Source organism: Eublepharis macularius, chromosome 9 (assembly GCF_028583425.1).
Source record: "Eublepharis macularius isolate TG4126 chromosome 9, MPM_Emac_v1.0, whole genome shotgun sequence".
In the NCBI taxonomy this organism is placed as follows: domain Eukaryota; kingdom Metazoa; phylum Chordata; class Lepidosauria; order Squamata; family Eublepharidae; genus Eublepharis; species Eublepharis macularius.
Genome location: NC_072798.1, coordinates 19,190,685 through 19,208,014, shown reverse-complemented (window position 1 = coordinate 19,208,014; position 17,330 = coordinate 19,190,685). Strand labels below are relative to the sequence as shown.

Sequence of the window (17,330 nt, the reverse complement as noted above, 5' to 3'; positions counted from 1 at the left end):
AATAAATTGAATAGTGAAGTGACAGAGGAAGAGATAAGGAAGGCAATACAGTCAACAAATCTGGGTAAGGCGCCAGGGCCTGATGGACTCACAGCTAAATTTTATAAGGTAATGGTCAATGAACTGGTGTCATTCCTAAAAGAAGTGATCAATGGTGTTATGAGAGACCAAAGAATTCCAGATACTTGGAGTGAAGCTAATATATCATTGATCCCTAAAGAAGGACAGGACTTGACTAACGTCAAAAATTACAGACCTATTTCCTTACTTAACAATGACTATAAGATCTTTGCGAAGATCTTAGCTGAAAGAGTAAAGGGATGGCTATCCGAAGTTATTGGGGAAGAACAAGCTGTTTTTTTACCGAATAGACAAATCAGAGACAATTTAAGGACAGTTATAAATGCTATTGAATATTATGATAGGCGTTGTGATAAGGAGGTTGGGTTCTTCTTTGTGGACGCTGAAAAAGCATTTGACAATTTGAACTGGGATTTTATGTTCGCCACTATGGAACAGCTACAGTTGGGAGAAAGATTTATCAGAGCAGTAAAAGAAATCTACAGAGACCAGAGTGCAGCAATTGTGGTGAAGGACGAGGTGACTAAGAAATTGACTATAGGCAAAGGTACAAGACAAGGTTGCCCGTTGTCTCCACTGTTGTTTATAATGGTTTTGGAAATTTTGATGATACAGATCCGAGAAGATAATGCAATCCGTGGAATAAAGATAAAAGACTTTTCCTATAAGGTCAGAGCATTTGCAGACGATATAATGTTAATTGTGGAAGATCCAATTGAAAACATGCCAAGGGTAATAGAAAAAATCACAGAATTTGGAGATTTGGCAGGTTTTTTTGTAAACAAAGTCAAAGATACTGTGTAAAAATATGACTAAACAAAAACAACAGCAACTTATGGAAATAACAGATTGTGAAGTAACAAATAAGGTGAAATATTTGGGAATTGAACTGACTGCAAAGAATATAGATCTATTCAAGAACAATTATGAGAAATTGTGGCCTCAAATAGAGCGAGACTTGATTAAATGGAATAGATTGAATTTGTCATGGTTGGGAAGAATTGCAGCAGTCAAGATGAATGTGCTGCCAAGAGTGATGTTTTTGTTACAGACAATACCAGTTATTCGGGATTCCAAGCAGTTTGAGAAATGGCAGAGAAAGATATCGGACTTTGTTTGGGCAGGCAAAAAGCCTCGAGTGAAAATGAAAGTGTTACAGGACGCGAAAGAGAGAGGCGGAATGCAACTGCCCAACCTAAGACTTTATTATGAGGCAATCTGCTTGGTTTGGCTGAAGGACTGGATGATGCTTAAAAATCGCAAATTGCTGGCCTTAGAGGGATACAAAAAAATATTTGGATGGCATGCAAACTTATGGTATGATAAAGTAAAAGCGGATTCTATGTTTTTACACCATTACATTCGGAGAAGCCTCTTCACAATATGGAAAAAGTACAGAGATTACCTACAAGAAGGAATTCCCTCCTGGGTGGTTCCTTATGAAGCGATAGATCCGAGAACTGTTGATAATGAACAACAGTGTTTAACGTATAAGGAGATAACACAAATAGAATTTTCTAAATTAAGAATAAAGACGCAAGAAGAGTTGTCTCCAAACTATGACTGGTTTCAATATAGACAGCTCAGAGATCTTTATAAATCGGATTGTGCCAAGGGAGGGATAAGAATGGAGAACTCGGACTTGGAGGAAGTAATTTTACAAGAAGACAAAAAGGAAATTTCAAAGGTCTATAAAGTGTTGTTAAAATGGTATACTGAAGAAGAGGTAGTTAAGGTGCAAATGGTGAAGTGGGCTATAAATTTTAATAAAGAAATAACAATGGAGGCGTGGGAATATTTGTGGAAAAATACTTTGAAGATTACGACATGCACTAACATTAAAGAGAATGTCTATAAAATGATCTATCGTTGGTACCTGACACCAAAGAAAATTGCGCTAGGGAATGTGAACACATCTAATAAATGCTGGAAATGTAAAAAGCATGAAGGATCTTTGTATCATATGTGGTGGACTTGTGAGGTAGTCAGGCAGTACTGGGGGGAAATAATAAGAGTAATAAGTGAGATTTTACAGTTTCAAGTTAATAAGAACCCAGAACTCCTGCTACTGAACTTGGGAATGGAAGATATTCCAGCACAACATAGGACATTGCTTTTTTACATGACAGCAGCGGCTAGACTTTTGTATGCGCAAAAGTGGAAAGTACAAGAAGTGCCAACTATCAAGGACTGGATTCACAAATTGCTGTACATGGCGGAGATGGATAAACTGACAAGAAAACTAAGAGACCTTGATCCAGGACAGTTTAACACAGATTGGGAGAAGCTGAAACAATATTTGGTGAAAAAATGGGAGGTGGGAGGAGAACTGTGGCAGTTTGAAAATTATTGAAGAAAAACAAAAGAAAAGAGAAGTGACTATACCGGGGGGAGGAGAGTTAAAGAAGAATTACTAAGCAATTATTCTATTTGATTATTCTATACAGTATTAAGTAATAGTTATTATGTGATATATAAGAATAGAAATTAATTAACTAATTATGTTGCTGGCAGATAGGGGTGTAATTGAGAATTAACAGAATTAAAATTCATGAATACAAGAAGGGGGGGAATGAGAAGTAGCATATAGAATATAGGTTAAATTGATTGACTTATGCTGAAGGTATTTTTGGTTATAGCGACATTCAGAAATGTGCAGAACATGGGTCAAATTGATTGACTTATGTCGAACGTATATTGTGTTTATAGGTATATTTAGAAATGTGTAGAATATGAGTCAAATTGATTGACTTTATGTTATAAAGATAAGAGATATAAGAGATATAAGAGGAAGTAAAGAGTAACATATAGAGTATAAGTTAAATTGGTTGACTTATAAATGTATTCATCACTTATGAGTACTCAAGTTATGTATAGGGAGGGATAAATTGTTTGTCCCATATTGATGACATTAGAATGAATAAGTTAGAGTACAGGATATTGAGAATATTACCAGTATTATTACTATTGAATAACATGCCAGGAATGTATTAGTTAGTTGATAAGTGAAGGGAAATTGACTTAGCACTGTGTTATAATAGACTAGCTTAGAAGAGTGTGAAAGTATATGTTTAACTGACAAAATAAGTTGAAATGAGTAGGGGAAGAATAGACAAAGGGTTGGAAAACTGTTGGAAGTCAACAAACGGGGGGGGGAAGGGAGGGGGTTAGAACTGGAATATTAAAGTAATCTGATTGTTATAAATGACAAAATATTTCTAATTCCAATAAAAATTTAATAATAAAAAAATAAATGAGTGTGCATTCCTCTACCTCTGATTCAGCCAGAAAAGTGTGCGTGTGCCACATGATAGCAGTCTTACATACAAGTACTGAGGTGTATAGGATGGAGGGCAATACCCCTCTGTGCTCTTGGCCACGGCACAGTCCAGTCTCGGTCCAGGAGTGGTATGAGCTTAGGTAGTTAGCAACAAGAAGACTGGGCAATGTAGTGCATTTGCCACTCAGTTCCTCACTCGGGAACAACGGGCCATTCAGTCAAGCAGCTAATCCGCAGGGCTGTATTAACATGCAAGTGGGGAAACTGTACGGAAGAAAGAAATATCTACCTTGAAATTCTCCTCCAGCCGGTGCGGTTTGTCTGATTTGGGAATGACAGCTACATTCCTCTGGATGTGAAACCTGATGAGAACCTGGAAAAGATACGAACGAGGGCTGCTGCTGACCCAGGCAGCACATTTCACAAACCAAGCTGGAGAGGTTTAATGCATGGCTAAGTCAAATTTACTTTCTCTGTTTTCACGAAAAAGTGCTTCCCATTTGCAAAGATTTCAACTCTTCAATAAATTTTGATACTTATGGAATTTTTTTTTTGCTTTGGTTGTTTTTCTTTCGCCCTCACTGCTCTTGCTGTCTTTTGCCCTCACTGCTGTCTAATCTGATTGGCTGTGGTGGATGGGATACCCACATGATTTTGTCAATTGCATCATGCTGCCATATCTGATGTAACAAACACATGGATGTCTGGAAACAAAATCAAGTAGGTTTCAACTGTCAATCATATTAGAAAGCAGTGAGTGCAAATAAGGGTGAGGGCAATGAGGGCAAAGAAGAGAAACGAGGAGCAGCAGCTTGTGGAATAGGACGGAGCTGGGCAACACTTAAGCAACATAAATACCCATTTCATCAAACTTTTTAATGATCAGTTCAGCCACCTTGAATTTGCTAATTTTTGAGCCAGTACCATTAGTCAGTGAATATACAGTGTGACCACAATTAGAGTATGTCTTAGACTTCATCATCCAAGCCTCCCAGAATCCAGATATGAATGTCCAAATCCTTAAAATGTAAGAGAGGTAAGAACGTAAGAAGAGCCCTGCAGGATCAGACCAGCGGTCCACCTAGTCCAGCATTCTGCCTCGCACAGTGGCCAACCAGTTACACTGGAGGATCAACTACAGAGCACAGAAGCCTGATGTTGCTTTCCCTGATGTTGCTTCAGAGGTTTACTGCCTCCGAATGTGGACACTGCCTTTAGTCACCAATGGCTGCTAACCTGTGATAGAACCAGCCTCCATGAATCTGCTTAGTCCCCCTTTAAAGCTGTCTATGCCTGTGGCCATCACTACATCTGCTGGCAGCAAATGCCACGTTTTAATTTACTTCTCAAGTAAAGAAGTATTTCATTTTGTCTCTCCTGAATCTACTGCCTTTCATTGGATGGCCCCGAGTTCTAGCCGTTCTGGATGAATGTGTAAAGCCAAGCTTGCCCTAGCAATTCTGAGGTTGTCCAGGCTCGCTGATCCAAAGGAACTGGGAAAACATATACAGGGGAGCTCCACCACTGGTAAGAGGGTACAAAAGGTTGCCATCTTCTTTGAGGACGTTGCTTTTGTGCCTTCAATGGCTGTGTGACCAGTGGAAACTCAGCGGCTTTTCTCATCATTGCTGCTCCATCCTGGCAGACCTTCGACCCGCATGGCCACTAAGTAGGCTGGCCAGTTGCTCTGTGCCCATCACCATTTGAAGGCCCTACTGCACCACCCCGCAAACCCATCTTCCTAGAGCTCCGCCTGCATTGCAGTAGCCAAAAAGATGGGTTAAAAGTACAGATGTGAGCCAATGGCAGAGTCTGGCAGGAGGAAGGACAGATCACTTGCTCAAGAGAGGATGGCTCTCTTGTTCAGGGTCTCACGAATGTTTGGAGTGGCACCAGATTTGCTGAATTTTTGCCCATTATGCATCTGCTAAAAGCACAGGAAACGGGTCAGAAAGAAAAAATGGCAACTTTATCAGGGTCTTTAATGCACACCCCAAAGTGTGCAAAGAGGCACCGTGTTACACTGTCATGTGCAGATATTCCTTCTCCATTTCTGGTTCCCCGCACAGACTTCACTAATGCCCCAAGCTCCTGTACCAATCCACGGATGTCAGAACTGCCACAACTGTCCTGCAACTGGCATGTCTCAGAGAAGCACCAACTGCAAGGACCTAAAGCACCTCAACAGAAATGCCAGTGGCTCAGTTTTCCCACAGAGCCATTTGCTTGACACACAGGGAGACATCTCACTTCACAGTCTCCCCCTCCCCACATACCCCCCCCTCCAGTCATACTCATGAGTCGTCACCTGAGCTGGGCTCTTGTTGTGCCTCGCAGCGATCTCTCTAACCTTGGGATCCTCCAAAAGGATCGGGTCCCCAGGATTAAGGCTACAAAAGAAAGCAGAGGTATTAAGCAGCCTTCTGCTTAAGGGCAAAACTACTGGAGTTGTTTTTTAACAAGTTGAGTCCGGGCAGACACACAGCGGATGCTGAGAATGTCCCTTTAAAACTCGGGGGGGGGGGGTCGATTTGGCATGGGACTGCAGGGCTCCTGCCTTCCCTTCCCTTCCAGTACTTTTTCCTAAGCTGAAACCACCCAATCACAGGGTTGGGTTACTTACCCCACTTTGGACCTGCACATGCAGCATTTCACTTCATGTAATTTGGCCCTCACTGAAAAGTTGTTCTCTTTACTTTCCGAAATCCAGAAACCTTCCATATACAAATCAAAACTTTTTGGTAACCCAAGCTAAGTAGGGTTGGCCACAGGCAGTACTTGGACGGAAGGCCACCAAGGCTGACCCTTTTCAGTACCCTGCACCCTTCTGCACTCTTAGCCCTCTGGAGTGCTCCTGGCAGGAAAATATAAGGGAAACCATATATTGTAGCCTCCAGCAGGCCAATTTACTTGGGGCAAGCAGAACTACGGCACTCGTCTCTCTTCCACTAATGAAAGAGGGACGTGGGGAGATTTCATCCCCTTGCCCCTCCACACTGAAGCTCCCTTCCAATTAACAGCATACGCTTCTCAGACGTCTCTGGAGGCTACTGATGAAAGGGGAGGTGGGGAAGACCCGCATCAGCAAGCACCTTCTTCATTCAGCGCTGCTGCCCATGAGCCTGCAATATTCTTAAATCTGGAAGCTTTTAAAGCTGCTTCCCATGCTGTAGCTTTGACAGGGCAGCCCATAAACACCAAGCAAGTTCTGCAATACAAAGGAATTTTGCAAAGGCCCCCTCTGCGCTAGCATCAGCCTGTGGACTAGTGTTCCGTTTGTCACATCTGCTGGCCAGTTTCCCCTTACGACTTACACCCATGCTTTTGTTTGTTATGTCACTGCTTGATATTTGGCCTGGGGGGAATTTGCATTCTTTTGGAATCTTGGCAATTAATAAAAATGGACTATTCAAGACAATCTCCTCTCCAGTAATGTGCATGTGTTGGGGGCAGGGGGCTGCCTAGCACAGAAGAAGGGAACAAAAATTTAGGCGGGGGAGATCTGGTACTTGTGCAATCTCTATATGTACTAATTACACCTATACACACACAAATGTATATTTGCAAATAGAATTCCTTCAAGAGAGATTCAAATTGGTCTTACGTGTGAGCGCCAAAAGGACGGTAGGCAGTCACAGAGATCCCTTTGGACTGGCAATAGTGGATCAGCTTCTCCTGGGTAAGGTACGGGTGGCACTCAATCTGCAAGCCCGAGAAAATCCTGGATTACTCAATACGGTCCTTTTCAGAGAGAGAGATAACTTTCTGATTCATGCACACACACACCCTAATAAATTAGAATTTGCAATAGCCCTTTTCGACATCCTCCTATAATTTGGGCGAAATTAGAGTTGTTGTGATAAACCTTCCCCACACTTCTTCCCCAAAGTGAAAAAATGGTTATGTGTCTAAAAGCCTTAGTTGGAATGGCTGTGTGATATAGGGTTTGTGTAATTTTATTTGAATTCATAGCAGGACACTGAGACCTCTGAGGCATGAGTAAAAGAGAAAAATAAAACCAAGAGTTGTTTAAATACTTCAACAGGCACAGGCTTAGAACCTGGTTGAGCCACTTATGCTTTAGTTACAGCTTTAGTACGTTTTGAACCACACATTAATTTATTAGGATGATAGAGACTTTCAGCTCTGGAGAGCTTCTGAATGATATTTCCTCAGCCTGTTATCACGAGGGCCCTTTCCTTAGAAACGGGTATTTTCCTGTCAGGTTTCCTCAGCCTAAACAGGAGATGAGGCCCTCTTATGCAAGGGGTTCTAATTTGAAAGATTTCAGCTCTCCCTGGACTGCTCACTCCTAGGGCCAGGCCTCAACCGTCACTCCACCCTCCTCCTGAGGCAGAACTAGCACTCCCTTATTGGCTCTCTTCCTGAGGCAGACCTGAAACTGTCAGTTGCTGCATTCTCTCCACATGCAAATCCCCTCTAAAAGCTGACTGGAGGATCTCACGGCTGATTGGCTGTTCCACATTGATGGGCCGGACATCATTGAAGCATTCTGAAATCTCTTTGGGTTTTGCTCAAAATGAGCTCTTTGCCCCCACAGCTGTTCAGTTTTAAGGGTCAAGTCAGACATTGCAAGAGAGACTGAGCCACTGTTGCTGCTGTTTCTCTCTCTTCCATATAACGTCTAACACCAGTAATGTGTGGTGGGACATGACTGCGCTGGGCATCTCATCCACCCACCAATGAGAGGAGGCAGTCAGCACAAGTACATCACATGGTACCCAAGCACGGTCTAAAGGCACATGATACAGCCCTCTTGTGCTGAAGGGCTAGAACTGGTTGCGGCCTGGCCAGGAGGCCCCTTAAGAACCCCACTGGCACAGCCTTGAGCTCCCTCATGGAAGAGGGGCAGCGTACAAATGTAATAAAAGAAGTAGGATGTTACAAGAAAGAAACAGCACTAAGTTAACCTTTCGCATGCAGTCCAGTTTGGCCTCAACTCTATTCCAAAATCTCATTCCTCAAATAATTAAGGACTCCCTCACCCAACCATCTTCTGAGATCTATACATGAACACGAAAAGGGAAAGGAGTCAGGAAAAGTACCTCAGTGCTCTTCTACAGCACAGAATTTCCTCACATGTACATACTTGTAAGTGTGTGTGTGTTAAGTCTGCATAAAGAAGGGATGTACAAGCTCTTGAACTGGTGTCTAAAAACTATCCCGCTGCAGATGGTGTTAATGGGGGCCGGCCGAAGAGCCAGGCCAACAGGACCATTCAAGCTGCTCCTCAAGAAGGTTTGGTGCAGTCTTCCACTCAGGGAACCAGACCATGGGGGGATGCCAGACCCAAGAATTCCCTTGGTGGAACCTTCTGGGAAATTCCTCAGGGAAGTTCTGCCAACCTCTAAAAGACTTAGGAAATGACTACAGTGAAGAGGCAGAGCACAGGCCAATTCAGGGATACTAGCACAAGAGGAGACCCAGCCAAAGAGTTTCAGACATAAGTGGTTAGCCAAGCCACGGGCTGTGAGGGGAGCAGGGGAGCCAACCTCTGTCAGGGAAGCTTCTGTTTGCAGGCAGAGTGAGGCAGAGATGGAGCCGTTCCAGATACTGCAATGAGGAGGAGAAGCACAGCGACGCACCTGGAAGCTGACCATCTTACCTGGTGATTCACAGGCTTGAACTTTAAGTTGGGCTTCCTCAACAGCCTCTCAATCTGGTCATGGTTGAAGTTGGAGATCCCAATGGCTTTCACCAGCCCACAGTCCACCAGCTCCTCCATTGCCTAATGGGAAAAGGCCAAGTTAGGGATCACTTGTAGAGCTGAGTGGATTCCCTCCATTCCTCTCTCATTATTTGGTGGTTCTGTTATGATATATGCCTTGGTTCTCTTCTAGAAAGAGAGGAAAACGAGGGGAAGTTCATCATAGATTTCACCCAAGAAAGAAATGTCTTTCTTTGAGGATTACCCTACTATATAAAAGGCAAGCTGTGTTGCCGATGACTCACTTTTTATCCTGATGCGCCTGTGGGTTTGCCTGCACAGGTGCACAGGATAAAAATTGAGTCACCAGCAACTGTGATCCTCTGGAGGTCTTGGTAGGGCCTTCCCACAGCTGCGTCGGGCCTCTGCGGGGTCTTGGGAGGGCCTTCCTGCCTCCACACTGGGCCTTCTCACTGCTGCGCCGGGCCTCTGCAGGACTCGTGGCAGCCAGCACAGCACTCCCTGTGGGGCCTTGGGAGGGGTGTGGGGCCGCAACAGACTTCTCGGGAGGGCCGCAGGATATTGGAAGGGCTGCACCACCAGGCCCTGCAGCAGGGCAGTGTGGCCCTCACAAGACCTCACTAGAGTCCATTGTATTTTCCTACACAGGCTTTGTTGGTAGTGAATATATATTTTAAGATTAAATAAATGTCCTCATACAATGAAAATATTATGTCCTGACAGAGGCACAACAGACCAACAATTTTCCTGGGCACCACAAAAACGAACCTTCTTCAAAGAGAAACTTTCAAAATTAGGAACGCCACCAAATTTTGGAACACATAACACAGGATCCCAACAATAATTTCAACTAATAGAAGGTAACTCCATTAGCTGACAGGAATCCCCCCGCCACTACAGCCCACTGATTTCCCTAAAACACTGTTCTTGAGGGACAGGGGACCACAAGGAACAGTACGGCTTAAAGGTTTCTCACATTCCTAATTTTTGCACTCAACCACAACCAACATTCAGAGCCAGGTATCAGAAAACCAAGTGAAGTCGAACCTACCTCCCAGGTGTCCAGGAAGTCCGTGTTACTGGGGATTACCATACCCTTCTCGTCCTTAGGCATGAAATCCTCTCCAGCCTGCCAGAAGAAAGAACAATCACTGAAGCTCTCCCAGCAAGTTGGTTACTATTGCAAAACGTACAGTGAATCTGGATGACAGATTTGGGTCATTTTTCAAACTGTGTACATTCAGGATTGGTAAATGTCCGTTATAAGGAAAACATGGGAGTCGTTGTCCCATGTTGTCTTCATAAGACGAATACAGGGGACAGATGGGAGGAATCTGAAACCAATGGGCTTAGACTGGAGTCATTGTGCTTTGGATTTCACTGTTAGATTGGGAAACTCTACCCTCATAAGTATTTGCCTGTCACCCTCTGGATGCAAAGCAGAGAAGTGCCCTACTTACAATCAAGTGCACTGGCTTTGCACCCTCCCGAACGTAGGCACAGCGCCAGTCCGTAGTAGGCTGCCTCCACGTATTAGTACTGTGCCAATTGAATGTTCAGGGTCTGACCTGCTGAGCTTCAGCTGCTAAATTAAAACATTTCTGTTCAACCAGGCTTTGAGTCCATTTGATTACTCTGTTGTGCGTATGTCTGAGCTGATTTGCAATTTGGTGTTTGGGTTGCAAGGTCACCCCCTCGCCCAACACACGCAAATGCTCTCACTTGCCCTTGTATTGCTGTCCTCTTTGTGAACAAGCATTTCCCAAGGTCATGGATCATTTCACCCTCCAAAAGCTCTCCAGCTGACTAAAGCTCCCTTTGTCTAGGCTTAACTTTACTTACAGGATGGCCGTCAGACTAACTCCGTGTATGTAAGCATGTTTGTAAGCACCTCGGCAACACAGCAGAATTCAAAAGAGATCTCTCATTACAAAACAGCCAGTCCCGGACATTACTATGATCTCTAGCAAGATCAAGAAGCAGAGCTGAGGGTCAGGCTCTACAAATGGGAGCAGGCTGGAGTATTAACGGAGGGTCTCCTGGGACAGGGGAGAGAAGGTGGCAGGGTACAGCCTGCTCTCATTAGATCTTGGGCGCTAAACAGGGTCGGTGCTTGGATGAAACTCCTATTAGTTCTGCACCCCATAAGGGGTGTGTGGGTTACATTCAGACTGAATTTTCTGTGTTTCTCACACATTAGCCAATTGTGTAAGAAACTGAGTGGTATTTCCAAATCTGTTTATATTAAGGAAGCAGAGGGGTTATGTCAAAGAAAATATTATAAAACCACCAGATGAACATTATTAGATTTCAATCCCATCTTTTCTCTGAGAAGCTCAAGACAGTGAACGTGGTTATCTACCATGCCTATGCCCAGCCGCCCGAGGCTGAGCCACAGCATTGGCCCTACTAGTTCAGGAATGTCGACTCTGACCAGCAGTGGCTCTCCAGGCTCCCTGGCAGAGAAAAGTGCACCTCAGGGCTAGATGCCGGAGATCCTGTACCTGGAGATGCCATGAATGGAGCCTGGTCATCCAGCGTGTAAAGAGGAGCCCTTCCACTAAAGCAGCTCTCTGCATCCTACCCGCTGTCAGGATTGTTGCCCACTGTCCCTCCATATTGTTACCCAGCTTGTAGTATGTTGCAATAGCCTCGTGCACCTGTTCCCTTGCTGCTTTCCAGATTCCAGGACGGGCGAGCCCTTATCTCGGATGGCTCGCCGCAGCGGCCTTGGGATGACTCTTTCCCGTTCCGCTACTGATTGTGTTCGGCTGGGAGAACTGGAGGGGTGGGGGACAAGGGGAAGGGTTGATATAGTGTATCGTGTATTCAATGAGTCATTCTTAACAAGAGACCTGTGTACAGCCAGACGCCTTTAATTGCTTCTGTGTAACCTATGGACATATGTATGGCGAAGCCTATGATATCTCAATAAAGACCCATTTACTCAAGAGAGCTTGGATTTCTTGCTGCAAGGGCTGGGAGTCAACTTCAACGTATCCTGTCTTCCATAGACTGACACCTGCTGTTGGTAAGTAGATATTGTCCACTCCTAGCTTAGAGTCCTGTTTCAAAATGAGTTTGGTCATCTTTGTTAGAAAAGAGGGTCCTCCGACAAGATTCAAGGCTCCTCTCAAAGGGGAGAAATAAGCACCGTGACTCTCACTGGGAAGCACGTGAAGTAGAACGAAACTGCACGAATACCTTGAATCCCATGGGGAAGTGGATGAGGTAGAGGTCCAAATAGCTTAGCTTCAGATGAGCCAGGGAGGTCTGGCATGCTTTCTTCACCAGGGATTTCTCATGGGCATTACACCACAGCTAGATGGGAAAAGAAGAAAGCCACAAATGATGTTCCACTTTCTGACTACGCATGTCGGAGAGGTGCTTTCACGCACACCAGGTTTGGATCTTCTCTCCTTTTTACAGCTGGCACTGTACTCTAGCAAAACTTGATCAACAACCCAGGTCAGTAGAGTTCCAACACTCACAGATCCATTTCAACCCTTCCCATAGGCCCTCTGATGCCTCCAAGTTCTGGAAACTTTGTCCTACTTTCCACAAGCAGCTGAGGACAGCAGGAAGAGCTCCACAGCCCAGGAAGTGGCCCACGGTCTGATATTCTGGACACAGCTGCGCACAGCCTCATGAGCAGTGCATCTATGGATGCCAGGAACTACTGGGGTGGTGGCAGGCTGCATTCACACATAGGAAACCAATGCGGTGTAGTGGCTGTTGGGCCAGGATTTAGGAGAACCAGGTTGAATTCTCACTCTGCCACAAAAGCCAGCTGGGTGATCTTGGCCCTGTCATACAATCTCAGCCTAACCTACCTCACAAGATTGTTGTGAGGATAAAACGGAGAAGGGGAGAATGCTGTAAGTCACTTTGGGCCCCCAACTGGGAGGAAAAGTGGGGTATGGATGAAGTAAATAAATAAAATTCACGTCTCAGGGACAAAGCCAAGCCCTGATATGCTATTTTTCTACTTGCAGCACGATTGTCTTTTCCTAAGTGGAACTATGCTGCAAGTTTACCCGGGGACTTCTCTCTCTGCTGCCCTCAAGTGGCTCCGCTGTGTTGCAGATACAGCGGATTAGAGATGGGGGCTACAAGCCCTCATTTCTAATCATTTTGCTTATTTCTTTAGAAAATGTACGTGTTGCCTCTCCAGAGACTTGCTCAAAGCAGCTTCTAAATCATAAAGCAAACCATTAAAATACAAGCATTAAAAAACCAGCCAACGCCATCAAAGAATAATCAATTTTCTAAAAAAAGGCCAACACCTATAAAACAAGGAAGGGCATAAAAAAGATCCCTGACTGTGTGTGTACAGAAAGCAAGAGATAAGAAAGTCTTGGATGTAAAGGAGGCAAGGCAAAGCAACATCTGGTCTGCCAACCTGTTCCAGGGTCCCAGATGCCGTTTTCTCCAACGTTACCTTGCTAACAATGAAAAGGTCCTCCCGCGTCACAACTCCTTCCTTGATTTTCTGCTGGACAGCATTCCCAATTCCTTCCTCGTTCTGGTACAAGTGGGCACAGTCTATGTGGCGGTATCCGAGGTCAATGGCATGTTTCACAGCCTCTTCTACTCTTTCAGGAGGAGCCTGAGACATAAAATTTGCCTTTTAAATGTCGAATGCAAAAGCAAATTTGAGAGTGGGAAGGCACAGCATAAATATTTTAAATAAAATCTTAAAATCTCAATGAATTTTTTTGAGCTTTTCTCAAATATTTACCAAACACAATAAACAAACCAATACCATGTACAAGCTAAAAAGGAACTTCAAAGGACAATGACATGATTGCCTTATTCAAACATTTTGCAAAGCCCTACCTTCAACAATTAAGAAATGAAAAATACACACTTTGGGATTTCAGTAGGCATGTACACATTATATCATTACAATCTGAATTGGAAAAATGCAGGGTCAACCTGAAACTGGCAACAGAAATTGCAGATTTAAGGGAAAAAATTAAGACATCAGTACTCTTTTCAGTCTTAAAAGGACATGGTGAGTGGTCACAGAGTTGTGGGTGCCCCTTTCAAAACTTGAACTGCTGCTTAACCAAGCACAGGTGGGAATAAACGAAAGGCTTAGAAACATTAGGTTAGGGATTATTAGCTGGGGATTATTAGGAAAGGGACTGAAAATAAAACAGCCACTATTATGTCCCTGTATGGTGCATCCTCATTTGGAATACTTTGTAGAGTTCTGGTCACCATATCTCAGAAAGGATATTGCAGAGCTGGAAAAAGTACAGAAGAGAGCAACCAAGATGATTAAGAGTACAAAAAGCTGAAGACTCTGGGACTTTTCAGTTTAGAAAAGAGATGACTAAGACATTGACAGAGGTTTGTAAAATTATGCACGGGGTAGAGAGAGTGGACAGATCTTTTTTTTCCATCTCCCAAAATATTAGGGCCTGGGGAGAGCCAAACGAAGTTAATAAACAGTAGATTCAGGATGGACAAAAGGAAATACTTTGCTCAGTGAGTAATTAAAATGTGGAATTTTCTGCCAGAAGAGAACAAAAGAAGAACCCTGCTGGATAAGACCTGTGGTCCATCTAGTCCAGCATTGTGTCCCACACACTGGCCAATCATAGCTCGTAGCCACTGACAGACCTGTCCTCCATCAATCTGCCTAAGCCTCTTTTAAAGCTGTCTATGCCTTTGGCCATTGCTACATCCTCTGGAAGTGAATTCCACATATTAATCACTTTTTGCATCAAGAAGAATTTTCCTTTTGATCTGGGGTCTACTGCCCAGCAGCTTCATTGGATGCCCTTGGGTTCTAGTGTTTTGGGAAAGGGAGAAAAAGTTCTCTGTACTCTGTGAATAATTTTATAAACCCCTATCATGTCCCCCCTTGGTTGCCTCTTTTCTAAACTGAAAAGTCCCAGATTCTTCAACCTTTCCTCACAGGAAGGGTGCTCCAGTCCTAACCCCTAATCATCAGTTGCACTCTTTTTGCCTTCAGTCATATTCTCCAACTTAGGACCTGCTAGTTAGAGCCACAAGTGAAGGCCTATTTCCGTTCAGTCTTGTCTCAGCTGTCTGTCGGACTGCCCTTTTTCCTGGCTGACCAGGTAAAGAATGGGGAATGGGGCAGCAAATTACATGACCTTGATAACTTAATTGTTCTGGTTTGGATTGTTTAAGATCTGCAAAAGATCGGGTTAAAGATGGTGCGTGAATGTCTTTGGGCCTGGGTCAGAAGAAAGGACTTTACAATACATTACAGTTCTTTGGGCTGTTTATTCAGGAGTAGGTATCTACCATCAACCCAAAAGCCAGTGTGATGTACTGGTTTGTGCTGGATTAAGACCTGGGAAGTGTAGAATCAAATCCTTGCTTGGCCATGAAATTGTCAGTTGACCCTGAGCTAGTTGTTCTCCATCCGCCTAACTTACCTCACAGGTTTGTTGTGAGGACAGAAGGGGAGAAGAACTGTATTTGGCTCCCTCAGGCCCTTTGAGGAAGGGCAAGATAACAGTGTATGGATTAAGACTTCTTCATCTCAGGCTCTATTCAAGGTACCACCTAGTCTGAAGCAGGAGGGTACAGGGCTTCTTCAGTGGAGCCACCTCACCTATGGAATAATTTCCCCACAAAGGTTCATCTGGTGCCCACCTTGCTGTCGTTGGGGGCATCTGTTGAATTACTGATGGGCAGCAGTAGTTTATTGCAGTTTCCCCTGGGATGCTTAAAAGGAAAAGTATGAAAGTTTCAAACTTTCACAGTTTGAACACAGCTCCTTTGGTCTCCCAGGAAGAGAGGTGGGCAGCGTCTCTTGGAAAATCAGATTTCTCCATCTTTCCTTCACTCCTTACTATAAGGAACTATAAGGCACTCATTGTTTTTTTTCTTAGCTAAGGACAAGGATCCCATAAAGTGGTAGTACAGGCAGACTTACAGTACAGTATTGTGTGGCTTTGCATCTCATAGTACAGTTGGGTCTGTGGGAATTTTGACAGTTTCTCTCTTTACAGAGCTATCCCCGTCTACAGAGTGACTTCCCTTGACTTCAGCAGGGCCTCAAAGACTTTATTCAGGATTGTACTGTTGGAGGCCCAAAGCCCAGATGAAAGACATTTAGTACCTGACTGCACATATTCTAATTAATACATGTTTGTCTCTGACTGAACTTTAAAAGTCTTATCAGAGAGAATGATTTTCAATAATACCTTGACTCTGAGATGGGTAAACAAGAGAGGGACAATTTCAAATCACTTCTTATTTTAATCACATACAAGTCATGCTTTTTGCAGGCTCAACAACACAGAACATTATGTTCAATCTTCAAAGCCTGTGTCAACGTATACCCCCAAACTTGTTTCTTTAGAAGAAGAGGAAATCAAGGTTTGTTATGATATGATTATGGTTATGAGACAGTTTAAATGGCGTTAAACTAGGAAATGCAAAGCTCAGCAATCTACACTTTCAAAAGGCTATCATAGTAACAGAAACTCTGTGATGCAACATAAAGGAATTAGAAGTGTCGAAGCCTCAGTAGCATAAACAATTCAATTGGAAGCCACTTGCAAGATCCACCAGTTTTGAAGTATACGACTTCTATTACTCCTCCCACTGGCAAGCAGTTTAACTGAATAACTATTTACATATTGATGTACTGTCGAAGGCTTTCACGGCCGGTTGTTGTGGGTTTTCTGGGCTGTATTGCCGTGGTCTTGGCATTGTAGTTCCTGACGTTTTGCCAGCAGCTGTGGCTGGCATCTTCAGAGGTGTAGCACCAAAAGACAGGGATCTCTCAGTGTCACACTGTGGAAAAGATGTTGGCAGGAACTGCTGGCGAAAAGTCAGGAACTACAATGCCAAGACCACGGCAATACAGCCCGGAAAACCCACAACAACCATATTTACATATTTCTTGTAATAGTTAGCAAATGTCTGTCCACTTTTTGGGGGCGTCAGTCCTTACATGCTGCAATGCAAAGGGCTAACATGCTGATCTGGTGATTTTCCCAGCTACTTTGTGACCCCCCCCATCCCCCCATTTTTGTTTTTTAGTGTCTCAAGCAATCACCTCACAGGGGGGTTGTTATTATGGGGATAATGATAACATATTGTCGAAGGCTTTCACGGCCGGAGAACGATGGTTGTTGTGGGTTTTCCGGGCTGTATTGCCGTGGTCTTGGCATTGTAGTTCCTGACGTTTCTCCAGCAGCTTTGGCTGGCATCTTCAGAGGTGTAGCACCAAAAGAGACTTTTGGTGCTAAACCTCTGAAGATGCCAGCCACAGCTGCTGGTGAA

The 17,330-nt window shown here is 44.0% G+C and overlaps 1 protein-coding gene across 1 annotated transcript in view; it reads right to left on the bottom strand.

Moving 5' to 3' along the window:
* LOC129335809 (uncharacterized) overlaps positions 1-17,330 on the bottom strand; it is a 48,274-nt gene that overhangs the window by 4,651 nt on the left and 26,293 nt on the right. Inside the window, exons 12-18 of the mRNA XM_054988608.1 lie at positions 13,492-13,659; positions 12,255-12,371; positions 10,102-10,179; positions 8,988-9,110; positions 6,966-7,063; positions 5,670-5,751; positions 3,651-3,734 (exon numbers count right to left, since the gene is read on the bottom strand). Coding sequence (XP_054844583.1) covers positions 3,651-3,734; positions 5,670-5,751; positions 6,966-7,063; positions 8,988-9,110; positions 10,102-10,179; positions 12,255-12,371; positions 13,492-13,659 — 750 coding nt within the window. The remainder of the gene's footprint in view (positions 1-3,650; positions 3,735-5,669; positions 5,752-6,965; positions 7,064-8,987; positions 9,111-10,101; positions 10,180-12,254; positions 12,372-13,491; positions 13,660-17,330) is intronic.